At 31.5% G+C, this 12,490-nt stretch overlaps 1 protein-coding gene across 1 annotated transcript; it reads left to right on the top strand.

The window, feature by feature from the left end:
* Positions 1 to 5,923: 5,923 nt before the first annotated feature.
* On the top strand, positions 5,924 to 12,238 carry LOC115985585 (methylsterol monooxygenase 2-2). Its single transcript, XM_031108521.1, has 7 exons — positions 5,924 to 6,249; positions 7,595 to 7,732; positions 9,841 to 9,986; positions 10,143 to 10,262; positions 10,364 to 10,576; positions 10,681 to 10,761; positions 11,793 to 12,238. Exons 1-7 carry the CDS (start codon positions 6,220 to 6,222, stop codon positions 11,872 to 11,874), a joined length of 810 nt encoding a protein of 269 aa, XP_030964381.1. The 5' UTR covers positions 5,924 to 6,219; the 3' UTR covers positions 11,875 to 12,238.
* The last annotated feature ends 252 nt before the right edge of the window (positions 12,239 to 12,490 follow it).

Genomic DNA, 12,490 nt, shown 5'->3' with positions numbered 1-12,490 from the left:
ATAATAAAAAAAATAAAAGGAAACCATCCACTGATCACACATCACATACCTCCCAGAAATCAATTATACAAATTCTATCAAACTATACTCATCTAAGCTAGAAGATAGACAATACAAACAGCATTTCATATACGCCTAACGTACAATCCACCTATACACACAAACCACTCTTATGCCAATTATTTATAACCAATTACAAGTAAAGCCCCAGTTGACAAGCCATATCATATAAGGTTTGTTGGTCTGCTCGACTGAAATTGTAAAAAAATTACATAATGCTAAGCTTTGTTAATAAAATTTCCTGGTTAATAATATGAATTTAGACTTAACTAAGCTTTCTAAACATGAATAAACTCATGATTAATAAAAAAAAAAAAACCAATAGTAACACTTAACTAATAAAATGCAATTTTTTTTTTCATTGTCTTATTTAATTATATCCATTCCCGTGTGGCCACACGGGTTATATAGTAGTTTCAATAATGAAGGAAGAAGAAAAATAAAGCGAGAAATTGTTACAATGAGGGAGTATTACGCATATAGGATTCAACACCGAAGAAATGGAGGACAAACAATTCTCTGTGGTGGTCGACTCTTCCAACAATTCATAGTTGATGCATATATAGCTATTGAAGAAGAAAGACTAAGGTTTATACGCAAAAAACTGCCACAATTAAGAGCAGATTTTTACAAGAACGTGCGTGATGCTGTTGTTAGAGGTGATACAAGTTGTAAATCACTTGGTAAAAGAATAGTTCTCCCTACAACTTTTACAGGTGGACCAAGATATATGATACAAAACTATCAAGATGCCATGGCAGTATGTAGATGGGCAGGTAATCCTAATCTATTCATCACATTCACTACAATGAGCAGACAATTGATGATAATGGATATCCAATTTATAGAAGAAGAGATGATGGAAGATTTGTACAAAAAGGAGATGTCAATCTTGAAATGTTATTTACAGGTATGACATATGGAAGAGCTATGATTGCTCAACTTTTATATCATGTATAATCTATATATAAAATAATAGGTGAAGCAGAGAGAGTGTGAAATTGAATTCCAAATTAGAGCTCTAATTTTGTGCCATGTATCTAGAATTTGAAATTGAAGTTGAATTTTGTATCATGTGGCTAAATGTATGTGGGCTCATTCTCATTAAAACCACTTCTATGTATCGGGTCAAGTGGGTTACTGTGCTAATTAAGTTTTTTCTTGATTTTGTAGTCAAACGTAAAAACCAAAGAGATTAATATCGGTGATAAGAACTTGGTTTGAATACATTGCATAATTTCCAAAAAGATAGCAAAACCAGAATTTGCATCTTTGTTATAAATTGCTTACAAAGTTTGCATTTTTACATTTGCACTGAGTTTCGGATTAAAGTGCTTTCTTCTTGGTTCTGATACTGAGTTTTGTTTACTATTCACTTACAAAGTTTGCATCTTTACATTGTTATAAAGTGCTAATATGTGATTAGATGCACATTATGCCTAAAATTCACTATCCTTATATTTGGCTTTTTGTTCAGGTTGGGCACCTATAACAATGAAAAAAGCACTGCTATGGACCGATGGATGATACTTTTTGTAGGCTGCAAAGGAACTTAGTGATTAATGGAATCTCACGTGAATTGGAGAGGGTCTGGCTGTAGATGTCTGGATGGAAGATGTGAGTCACTATGTTTTTAAAATGTTCAGTGAAGGTAAAAATTATGAACAATGTAAATTTTCTGTAGAGAGATTTATTATTCTATACTTACGCAAGTTTGGTCGCCTTCTTGGAGTGGATCACTCCACCCTGTCTTTCTACTGGAATTTTTTATTTAGATTGTTACAATTTAATTCGAAATTTTATTTGAATTTTTCTATTATTGTTACTATCATATATTATCATTCCAATTGTTCGTTCCAATTTTACTATACACGTGTACAATCTAATTATTTTTAATTTTGCTATCATGTGTAGAAGCCAATGAGATGAAATTAATAACACATTAAACACTCATGCTTTGGGAATCGGTAGTACCAATCTAAATCCATTGGACCTGCTTCGTGATAATACAACTATGAAGGATGTATAAAAACACGCATAAACCCATCTCTCTATAAAAAGAGATTGGAGAGAATTTCTTTTATCAACCATGGAACTTCAGAGGTTTTTTTTTCACACAAATACCCATTATGTTACAAAATGACCCATCGTAAAACTACAAAATGAGTACAACTCTAAGGATTTTTTTTTTTTAATTTTAAATTTTTTAAGCTGTGAAAATTTCAATCACCAATAGAGATTGAAGATTCAAAAGCATGAATGGATTTTTTGGATAAACATTGTCACCAAGGTTCATCTTTCTGTGTAAAATATATATACTGCTAAGTTTTGTTAATGAAATTTTCTGGTTAATAATATGAATTTAGACTTAATTGAGCCTTTTAAACATGAATAAACTCATGATTAATAATATATCCATTCCTGTGCGGTAGCATGGGGCTACATACTAGTTTAATATAAAACAAAAAACTTTAGTTAAATATATATTCATTATATTTTTGAGATCATACGAATTTATGATTGCATTTCTTAACTATTACATTGAGGTTGCCACTTAAATATGCTTTAAATAATTTTTTTTTAAAATTATTGAATTTAAGGTCTTTCATTTAAATATGCAATTGAGTTTTAATTATGCAAACTCCCCTTATATTTTTCAAGCATCTCCTTTTTTATTAGTTGCATAGTTATCTACCATATTCCATTCAATTAATTTTGGACTTATATATGATTTTTTTAGTAAAATTTTAATCTTATACAATATGCATTCATTTGGATATACACCACTGTTAGTTTCTTTAAAAACATTCTTCCCTCTCCCTTTGTGTGTATGTTAAAATACAAAGTATTCTAAAAAAGAAGAAGTAAAAGGTTACATCTAAAAAAAAAAAAAGAGAGTAAAATATTAGTTTATTTTTATTATCTATTTAATTTTAATTAATATAAAATTATTATTTTTTGTTTTCAATAATTTACACATGACTCTTGATTAAGCCATGCATCGCATGACTATATAATAAAAATTTTGTTAGATTTTTAAAAATATATATAATTTTTTTTTTTGTTCTCATCTTCTTCTCTTATAATTTCTAAGTTGATAAAAATTTCAATTTGAATACAATCCAAATTCTTCATCTAATCCTTTTATTATTAATTTATCTATAATTTCTAGAAATTTAGATCTAAGTGATTTATTTTATTAGCAATAGGAGATGTACTTCATTTATGATTTATGAGTTCTAGCATTCCAGGGGATTAGAATTTTGGTTTCACACTAATTGTTCATATCAACATTAATTTAAAAAAAAAAAAAATCATAGTACACGTATACAACTACTAATATCAACCTTTAATTCTATTTTTTTATTTTTTTAAATCACCTCATGGATAGACACAAAATTATAATTGTTCTTATTGATTTTTTCTATATATCTCTATCAATTTTTAGATAAATACAAAAACTTAGTTGTTGTTATCTTTTGTTTAAGTTACATATGATTCTTAATTAAACCGTGCATCACACGGGCATAATATTAGTTATAAAAAATAAAATAAAATAAAATAAAATAATAAATGTTTAAAGAATTCTAATCACTGCAAAATTTCACCTTGGAAAAATTCATACCTTTTTTTTTTTTTTTTTTTTTTTAAAAAAAAAAAAAAATCTGAGAAGAAGAAAAATTCTTACCTTAAGTCCAAAAAGATGTAGGAAACATTGGTTCTTTAAAGAATTTTTTAAAAATTTAATAATTATAATGGGGTGAGAGAATTGAACCTAGACATCTTCAAGTGCTAGTGGAGCTACAATGCCACTTCCACTTGACATCAAACGGTTTGGTAATTCAATTTAGAGTTTATCAACTTAGTTATGTTTTCTTATATTTAGAAGCTTGATTTTTTTTATTTTTTTATTTTATTACTATGAAGTAGTAATTGGCTAAAAAAAAAAAAAACCTAAGAAGTAATTATAAGTAATAATCTCTTGGCTTAACAAATGCCACTTGACATCAAACGGTTTGGTCATTCAATTTAGGGTTTATCAACCTAGGTCTGTTTGCTTAAATGTAGAACTGGATTTAAATAAATAAAAAGTAGCTCATTTATCACTTTCTAAAATCTCACATTTCGTATGGGTTACCTCAATATTTTTTCAGGATAAAGATATAACTAATCTGGTAGTATAAGTTCCTATAATTAGAATTTGGTAGCAATTTTTTCTGGATAGGTTGGTAGCAAAAGTTTTGAGTTTACTATAATTTAAAAAAAAAAAAAAAAAAAGCCTCACTGTTTTTTAGGTATGGTTGTACATATCCAACTTTTTTTTTTAATAACCAAATAGCATATTTGTTTTTAAATTTTTTTTGTGGAGGAAAAGGGGGAGGTGGGTTAAATGTATGACGCGGATAGTTATTCCATCCATCAAACATATGTATTGTTATTTTCACAAATAAGTTTCCCCTACTATATACCGAGATAGATATCAGAAAATGATGTATATATTTGGTAAGTTAACTGTAATAAAATTTATAATATCTTAAAATTTTTTTATAAATTTAAATTTAAGATGAGTAGGTGCAGCTAACATTCTTTGCCTTTTATTGGATTGCATCTTCTCATGCAACTCTCTCTCTCTCTCTCTCTCTCTCTAAGATTGTGTTTGAGAACATATTATAAAGCCAGTTTATTCTACTATTTAGCTTATTTTTGCTATTATATATGAATCTTACTGATTTTTTGGTACTATTTGTGGGTATTACTGTATTATTTCAGCTAACTTTTACTTTTATTTACAATACTTTCAGTAAAATATTTTTAATTTCAACTAAATAAGATGTTCCAAACGGACCCTAATTTTCCTTGGTGGAATAATAATATAAATGATAGCAATTGAACTCATAATATGATTCTATAATGAATGTGCTAATTATGTAACTAATATACCCATGGACGCCATGGTTATATATTAAGTGTCCACGTTACTTCATTATTATTATTATTATTTTAATTTTGAGAAAAAACTTACTTTCTCGATTAAAAACACAATTATATTGTTCATTCAAATCATCGAGGCAATAATAAAAGTCTAAAATTTTGGCAGAAGATCAAGAGAACATACCTCCCTGGCTCAAATTGGTAGATCTAATTAAAAGTTAAAACACAAATATAGGTAAGATAATGATAATAAGTAATTTTTTTTTTGATAAGCTGATAATAAGTAATTAATTACTAACTAGTAGTAAAAAGCCAAAATTTGAGATCTGGTGCGATACTTATCCGTGAAATAACTCTCAATGACTAAAATTAAGAGTTGAAAAAAAAACAACTTTCAAAATTGACTATTGAATAAAAAAAAAACAACGCGTGCCATTTTGTTCTGATCTACCTAAAAATTAATTAAGCTTTTTAGAATTCTTTCAAAGATATAACAAAATATTACAATATTTTCAAGTGTCAATTAATTAATCATTTTAAAGTTTTTTCAAAGATATAACAAAATATACAAAGTTTCTTTTTCAACTTTCAAAATTGACCATTGAATAAAAAAAAACAACGCGTGCCATTTTGTTCTGATCTACCTAAAAATTAATTAAGCTTTTTAGAATCCTTTCAAAGATATAACAAAATATTACAATATTTCCAAGTGTCAATTAATTAATCATTTTAAAGTTTTTTCAAAGATATAACAAAATATACAAAGTTTCTCATATTTTTGGGGGGACCTAACATGCATGGGTCAAAAAGGTCGTGCAAAGCAAAAGCGATTCATTGGTTGGGGTGCTCAGAACAGAGCAGCACAGCACAGCACATCCGCTTCATAGATAGCAACGACGTGCGCTACTTCAAATCCTATCACTCTTATCTCTCTCTTTCTCTTTCTCTGTTTTTAGTGTGTATAATGTAGTGCCACCACTTCTTCCAAATCTTGTATTAACAAATAAAATATATAGAAATTGAAAGAGGGGCCCAAGGCCCAGATTCCCCTTAGACAGTCTGTCTCGGGGTGGGTTGTTCCTACCTTCCTTATATTATGCCTCTTCCTCACTGAAACTCTCTCTCTCTCACTATCTCTTTCTTTCTCTTAATATTTGAGTATTATTATTATATGTAGTTGTAGCTTTGTTCTTAATAAAGATCAAGTTTTTGGTCCAAAAGTCTTCAATGGCTTCGATCGTCGAATCTGGGTGGCAGGTACTCCCTTTTATATACCCTTTTCTTTTGACAACTTTTACTCACTGTTTTTTCACTTCATCTTGAGTCTGGTGTTTCATAATTGTTAGTTCTTGCCCTAGATTTAGTTTCTTTGTTGACCATTGTTGGTTCTGGACCTTGTATGTGCATGTACCAATGTATGTGTGTGAATAGCAATGCAGGTTAGAAGACATCAAATGGGTTTATCTTGGTTTCTTGTTTTTGTTAGCGTTGTGCGTGATATAAGGGATTTGATTTTTGGCAGTGCTTTTCAAATTGCATTTGGGTTTATGGGATTTTGTTTTTTTTTTTTTTTTTTTGGTTTCTTAAACTTTTAATTTTTCCTTTTAGTATCTGTTGAGGATAGTGACACTCAAGAGTGCTGTTTATTTGCTAGTGTGAGATTAAATGGTAGAATGATTAGATTGGATGTGAAGCAATGTTTTCTTGGATTTTTGTATATTCTATTAGGAACTGTACCTAAAGGTATTTGGTAATGTATATTTGGATGGAGAATCTAGAATCAACAACTCGAATCATCAAGGTGATGGTCCCACGGTTGAGATGCTCTAGTCAAGCTCTGAATTGTCTTTATAGATCTCTTTGACCCCAAATTTTGAAATTGAAATCTGTGTTGTTCCGAAATGTTTTTCAGGATTGGGTTTTTAGGAGGTTGAGCTCTAGTGGGGATTTGAAGTTCCAAGTTTGTGATACAATACTCTATAGATTTTAGCTGAATTCTTGCCACCCTTCCCCTATCCTGTCCCTCCTATTTTCCTCCGATGTGAATATACCCTTGGGCCAAGAAATTATTTCTAGTGAGTGGAAACTATTATTCCCTTGGGCTAAAAAGTTATTTTGTAGAAAAATGCTTAAAAAGCGGTCAAGATGTTGGAAGTGTTGGCCATTTTCATGATGAGCATTGCACTCTTTTTCTTAACATGCCAAGCACGTTCTTTTCATTTCTCAGGCCTACAAGGACTTGGGTCTTCTGATAGAAACAAGACTGTTAGTTGCTTAGGTGCCACTGTAGATTATTGGCTGTAAGGATGATGAAACTATTCTTTGTACCACGCCCCTTCCCCCCCACTTTTTTTTGAAGTTTTTTCTTTTGGTTATTTCATTAATAGGAAGACAGTTTTCGGCCTAACCATTTCCTCATCTGTATGAACACCCAGGTTTTTCTTTTTCTTTTTTTTCCCCTTGGAAATAGGGCAGTAGGAATGTTACTTGAAAATGTTTCTGATTTGACATTTATGATTCTTGAAATGATAATTGTAAGAATTTCCTTGGTTGTTATGAAATATTTGTTTAACTATGTAGAACTCTCTTTTTGATGATGCAGTATCTGATCACACATTTCAGTGACTTTCAACTGGCATGTCTTGGAAGTTTCTTTCTCCATGAAAGTGTGTTTTTCTTATCTGGACTTCCTTTTATATTTCTTGAGAGGGCAGGCTGGCTGAACAAATACAAAATTCAGGTTTAACTCTTTTACTTTGTCATTACTCATGAAGTAGTTTTGTAATTTCTTACTTTTTCAAGCTGAACTACAACAAAAACAAAGCCTTAGTCCCATATCCATGGATCCTTGACAGCTTAGTAGAGTGATTGCCATCAATCTACTGCAACCCTCCTCCTTTTCCTGGGCTTGGGACTGACAATGAACTAAATATATGACACTAAGCACAAACACAGTCATAGTTTGTTTTTTCTTTTCAAGATGAATTGGGGATCATTTTTCCCTTTTATCAAAGCTTTAGATTAGCCAGTGATATATGGGATTAGAACATTATAAAATTCAGTCAACAATGAACGTGTTTACTAGATAGGGGCAGTGTTCATTTGGACAATAAAATGGAGTTGGCGTTTTCCTTGTTCTGTGGAAATAGCTTTGCAATACTATTCTTCTTCTGATCAAATTCATGCTCTAACCATGGTCAGAATTTTAATCGTAGTTTTCAAAATACAAAAATTTCTTATGTGTGTGTGTGGATGGAATTTGTAACAGTTTGCCCATAGAGTTTGATAGTTCCTCACCCATTTTTATCTATATAGATAGAATTTTGTAACATGTTCAAATGTTTTATAAGTTAAGGATTCTTGTACAAGACAAAGTCAAATATATGAAATTGTGTTAGTATGTGTGTGAAGGGAATTTTATAACAGTTTAAGATCAGGTGGTGATGCAGACAATAAAGAGTTTGAGGGAAAACAAGATTAAATACCAAAAGTTTCAAGAATTGTGGTCTAGGTTTCAATGTGCAGTTTCTTGACACCTTGGGTGATTTAGGTTATTATTGAGTTTTAGTATTAAGTTTCTTTAGGTTAAGTTTCTGGTTCAATTTTATTTATTTTTTACTACAAGAGTGGTAGTTTGTAAATTTTCAGATTTGTGGAATATGCTGTAGTGTGCTGTTCTAGAGACCCATGTCTTCCTTTATGTTTTGAGTCCTTTTCCTTTTTGGTTTAAAAGTTCATAATTACTTTTCGTTATGGTTAGGAGTCCTAGACTTTCTAGGAAGTGATTATTTCAAATCCAAGTGCTTTGAGGAGTAGTCTTGGTAATAGCCTACAAAAGAATCTTTATGTATTCAATTAAAGATAGATATAGAGAGATTGATTTTAATTAAATTCTAGTGGCTTATTTCAAGCTTTGAGGGTGGGTGCGTTTGCCTTCTCCTTCCTATGTGTAATTGCCTAGTTTTTATATTTCTTTGTTTCTCATTCCATTTGCCATTTAACCACAAAGAACCATCAAACTCATTCAAGATCTAATTTTTTTTATCGCTCAACCTACCCGAACCCTTAAACATCAAAGCCTATTCAAGAACTCTTTAATGTCTCATCAAGAACCGTAATTTAGTACTGAACTCCTAAAAAGATCCTACATCACAATCGGCATCAGAGCCCAGCAAGGCTTTTGTCCTGCGTCAGGTAGTTCTGCATTGATTTTGATAGGGCCTCACCCATTTTTACCTATGTTGATGGAATTCTGAAACAGTTTAAGATATTCTACAAGTTAAGGACTCTTATACAAGTTATAACAAAGTTAGAATATGATTAAATGCTTTTTTTTCCCCTGCAAAAAGATGAATGTTCCTTTCTTGCTCGTGTTTGAACTGCTATCTTCAATTCAAATGCAAGTTCAAAAATAACCATTTTACTCTATTAATTCAAACCCAATTGGAAAATATTGATCATTATGGTTTATAGATTTACTAGTAGGCTAATATGTGTAAATGGGTGAGGCCCCATTAAGATTGATAGGAGGCCATCCCATCATAGTTTATTCCTTTATAGGCACACACACAAAGCTATATACAAGAATTATTTTAGTATAACTTATTAAAAAATAATGCTGTGTAACAAATAGCACACAACTGCACAATACTAAGCCTTTTTTTCCCCCAAGTTGTCCTCTGACATTTTATAGTCAAAAACTTTCCATTTGCAATTTCTTCTTCCACTAATTTGGTACATGGTATAGATATGTTCATCCTTCTTAGTTGTAGTCAATACAATATCTTTATTTCTCTCTCCTTCCTATTTTATCAACTAGTGACATTACTTATTTATGTTTTCATACAGACCAAAAATAACAGCCCGGCAGCTCAGGAGAAATGTATTACTCGCCTACTGCTTTATCATTTTGGTGTCAATCTTCCAGTTATGCTTCTATCATATCCCGTCTTCAAATTCATGGGCATGCGTAGTAGTCTTCCATTGCCGTCCTGGTATTTTCAGGTCCTTTATATACTAAAGCTTTTTTTGTTAGATATATACAATGCTATTATAATTATATAGATGCCTTCCATCAACTTATGCTGTACCTGTGCAATTTCCATTTCATATAAAGCATACTAAGCAAGATCCTGATTTTGATTCTGCAGGAATATAGTTTTTGTGCAGGTTATGTTCTACTTCGTCCTTGAGGATTTTATATTCTATTGGGGACATCGGGTTCTGCATACAAAATGGTTATACAAACATGTCCACAGTGTCCATCATGAGTAAGTGAAAGCTATGAGTGCTTTATCAGGTATTTGGTTGTGAAATACTCTTTTTCACTAGCTGCTTTTGGTTGCTCTTATGGGCTTGTTAACATGTCCAGATATGCTACGCCCTTTGGTCTGACTTCTGAATATGCTCATCCTGCTGAAATACTTTTCCTTGGTTTTGCTACCATTGTTGGTCCTGCAATCACTGGACCCCATCTGATTACTCTCTGGTTATGGATGGTACTAAGAGTCTTGGAGACAGTTGAGGCACATTGTGGTTACCATTTTCCATGGAGCCTCTCAAACTTCATTCCTTTGTATGGGGGGTAAGTGTCTAGTTTTTCCTCTTGTGGGTTCACTTTGCATTGTGTGTGGTTTAATTTCCATGATTTACATGTTGTTCTGAAGTGTTTGTTTGATGATTTTCCAGTGCTGATTTTCACGACTATCATCACCGTTTGCTCTATACCAAGTCTGGCAACTACTCGTCAACTTTTACTTACATGGACTGGCAAGTATTTTTGCACATGCTGGTGAAAGCATCAGCATGTTTCTATTTTTTTGGTTGGACTCTATACTGTCTTATTATCACTGAGCCAAGCTTGTGAAACATAAATGGATCTATGTTGAATTCTTTTATTTTCTTTTCATTTTGTTGATTTTAAATTCAACCTCTACTGTCTTCAGTCAATTCTTTAATATGTAATCAGTCAAAAAGAAAGAACGGAAAAAAAGAAAGAATGTGGAAGATAATAATAATAATAATCTCAAACCAATCCTCAACCAGTTCACTTATAGTGTTAGTTTCTCTAAATATTTTGCAAATATGAGAATTTTCTGACATTGAGTTTTAGTCTGATTTGCTCTTACTTGTAATTCAAACTTTTTCCAATTGAAGGTGTCTAGAGTATCACCAGTTCTAACCAGCCTCCTGGTTAACATTTACATGCTAATCGTCATGTATGGGTCTTAGATATAGCCAAGCCTTCACTGGAGGCATAAGATGGATTGAAGCTTATCCAAACATATTGTGTACATGCACAGGTGCTCACACAGAGAGAAGTGAAAACACATAGAAGTCTTAAGCTCTGTCTAGATACTAATTACTAGCCTTCTTAGTTTTTAATATTGTATTGAGGCCATCTTAGTTTTTATGATGAACATTTGGTATTGTTATCATTTTAGGTATGGCTGTGAGAACAATGGACTTTAGATTCTTAATGAGCCCTTGTATCTTTGGTAAAGAATGCGTTAATGTTTTATGTGCGTTGTTGCCAGAATCTGATGCTTATGATTTTCAAGTGCTCATGCTCCAAATGTTTCTTCTTAATGTCCTTTTGACATCTAACACAATTCCAATTTTCTAGTTCTTTTTTTCTTTGTAATCCAATTGGGTTCTAAGCTACTAGAATTGTAACATGCCTTTTCTTTTGGGTTTTGGTGCTTTAATTCTTTTCTTGCATGATAATAAGCTTGTAACACCTGGAGCTTAGTATGAAAGTATACTGACCTTGTGATGACTATTCTGTATGTTTTTTTCAGGATATTTGGAACTGATAAAGGTTACAGAAAGTTGAAAGCACTGCAACATGTTGGAGACGGAGATGGAAGCAAGCAAATGTAGCGAGAGTAAATTTCTTTTCTAAATAGCTGGACATCAAAAAAATTTCTTCCTGATTTAACATGTTGGAGGTCCCGTCCTCTCCTTGCCTTATCTTGTGTTCAACCGCCTTTTTGTGTTTGGTAGCTGTTCTCATGTACAGCTTGTGGTTATGTGGAATCAGTGGAAAGCTTTCTTAGGACATGGGTCCTGCTGTTGCTTACATGAATGATGTAGCTGTTCCTTTATTCTTTCTCCTTTTTCTATGTTTGATGCTAATTCCTTATAGATTACTACTGAAGTCACCCAGTTAATAATTTGATTTTGGATCATGGAATCTTGATTGCGAGTACCTTGGGCTTCTTAACGGTGAATGCTCATTTCTTTTATATTTGTTTCAGGTAGTTAGGTTAAATGGCAAAGGTTTTAATATATAATGTAACATTCCCTATTTTATTTACATCTTTAGGATGTACCATATGGAATCCTAATGAGATCTATTTGTAAATTATTAAAATGTTATGTCTCAGGTAGTTAAGATTGATCTTAAAAACTTCCATGAATTCTCCTTTGTCACATTTCACCAATTGTAGAATTTTTTTATAAAAAAATTATAAATACTTAATGATTTCTAATTCCT

Source organism: Quercus lobata, chromosome 1 (assembly GCF_001633185.2).
Source record: "Quercus lobata isolate SW786 chromosome 1, ValleyOak3.0 Primary Assembly, whole genome shotgun sequence".
Classification (NCBI taxonomy): Eukaryota; Viridiplantae; Streptophyta; class Magnoliopsida; order Fagales; family Fagaceae; genus Quercus; species Quercus lobata.
The sequence above is the reverse complement of the archived record's forward strand: the minus strand, read 5'-3'. Positions and strand labels throughout refer to the sequence as shown.